General features: G+C 65.3%; 1 protein-coding gene across 1 annotated transcript in view; it reads right to left on the bottom strand.

Moving 5' to 3' along the window:
* PRDM16 (PR/SET domain 16) overlaps positions 1–1,108 on the bottom strand; it is a 317,846-nt gene that overhangs the window by 49,374 nt on the left and 267,364 nt on the right. The window contains exon 4 of the mRNA XM_023536991.1: positions 168–302. Coding sequence (XP_023392759.1) covers positions 168–302 — 135 coding nt within the window. The remainder of the gene's footprint in view (positions 1–167; positions 303–1,108) is intronic.

Raw genomic sequence — 1,108 nt, forward strand, 5'->3', positions numbered from 1 at the left:
CCCCCACGGGGCGTCGCAAGCTCCCGGAAACCCAATGCTGTCCCAGTGCCGAAGAGCCACCTCCACTGCGGGACAGGCTGACCCTTCGCCTCGGCACCCCCACTCCCCCGCTGCCCGGTGCCGACTCAGAGAGCAGAGGTGCCCCCCCGTGCAAGCCCCAGGCCTACCTGCTCGCTGATCTGACACATGGTGAGGTTCTGGTCGTCACAGGAGCATGCCACACGGATGTACTTGAGCCAGCTGCCGGCCCCGGCCTGATTCGCGTCCACACAGAACTTCTCGCTGCCCAGCTCTTCAGAGACCTGCCCCGGAAGAAAGAACATCGGGACGGGTCAGAGGCATCCTCCTAGCAAGAACCCGGCTGTCTGGGCTCAGAGTGGCAGGCGGCCCGGCACCTAGACGTCAGCAGACCCTCTGAGGGTCATCGGCAAGGTGCCTGGCCCACCCAGCCCACCCGCCCTGGAGCCTCGGGGAGTTCAGTGGAGGGGGAGGGGGCCCTTTCCTTCCTCACCGGGCAGATCACTGGCCCAGAGCGAGAGGTGCCACCAGCATTGCAAACGCTCCCCAGCAAAGCTGTCCCACGTGTGAGAAAGCAGAGGCCACTGTGTCTCAGAACGAGCCCTCTGCTGAGGGGAGTGGGGTGCAGGAATGGAGAAAACCGTCCTTGAAGGTAAAGGTGTTGGGCGTGTGGCTGCCCACGAGCCTGGGCGTGAGCGTGTGTGTGTGTGTGTGTGTGTGCATGCTCACACCGGCGTGCACATCACCCTGACAGCAGAGAAACATTTCGTTTTCTGAAAAGTGGAAAGTTTCATCTGATGCAGACGGGGCCATGTGCTTCCTGGACACGGCGCCTTCTGCTGCTGGACGCTCTGCGGGGCTCCTTCACGAGGCGCCTGACTGCGTCTCGGCTGGGAACGGGGCTCCCAGACCTGCGGGGCCCTGACACAAGCTGCACGAGGTCCCACCTCCCGCCTGCTCTGCTCCGCGCCAGCTGGGGGCCCAGCCAGAGCCACGGGGGCAGCAGCGTGTGGGGCCAGTGTCCTGGGCACCCCAGCCGGCTGCTCAGGGTGGGGCGGGGGGCGAGAGGCTGAGGCCACTAGCACACTGA

Source organism: Pteropus vampyrus, unplaced genomic scaffold (genome assembly GCF_000151845.1).
Source record: "Pteropus vampyrus isolate Shadow unplaced genomic scaffold, Pvam_2.0 Scaffold176, whole genome shotgun sequence".
NCBI classification, from domain to species: domain Eukaryota; kingdom Metazoa; phylum Chordata; class Mammalia; order Chiroptera; family Pteropodidae; genus Pteropus; species Pteropus vampyrus.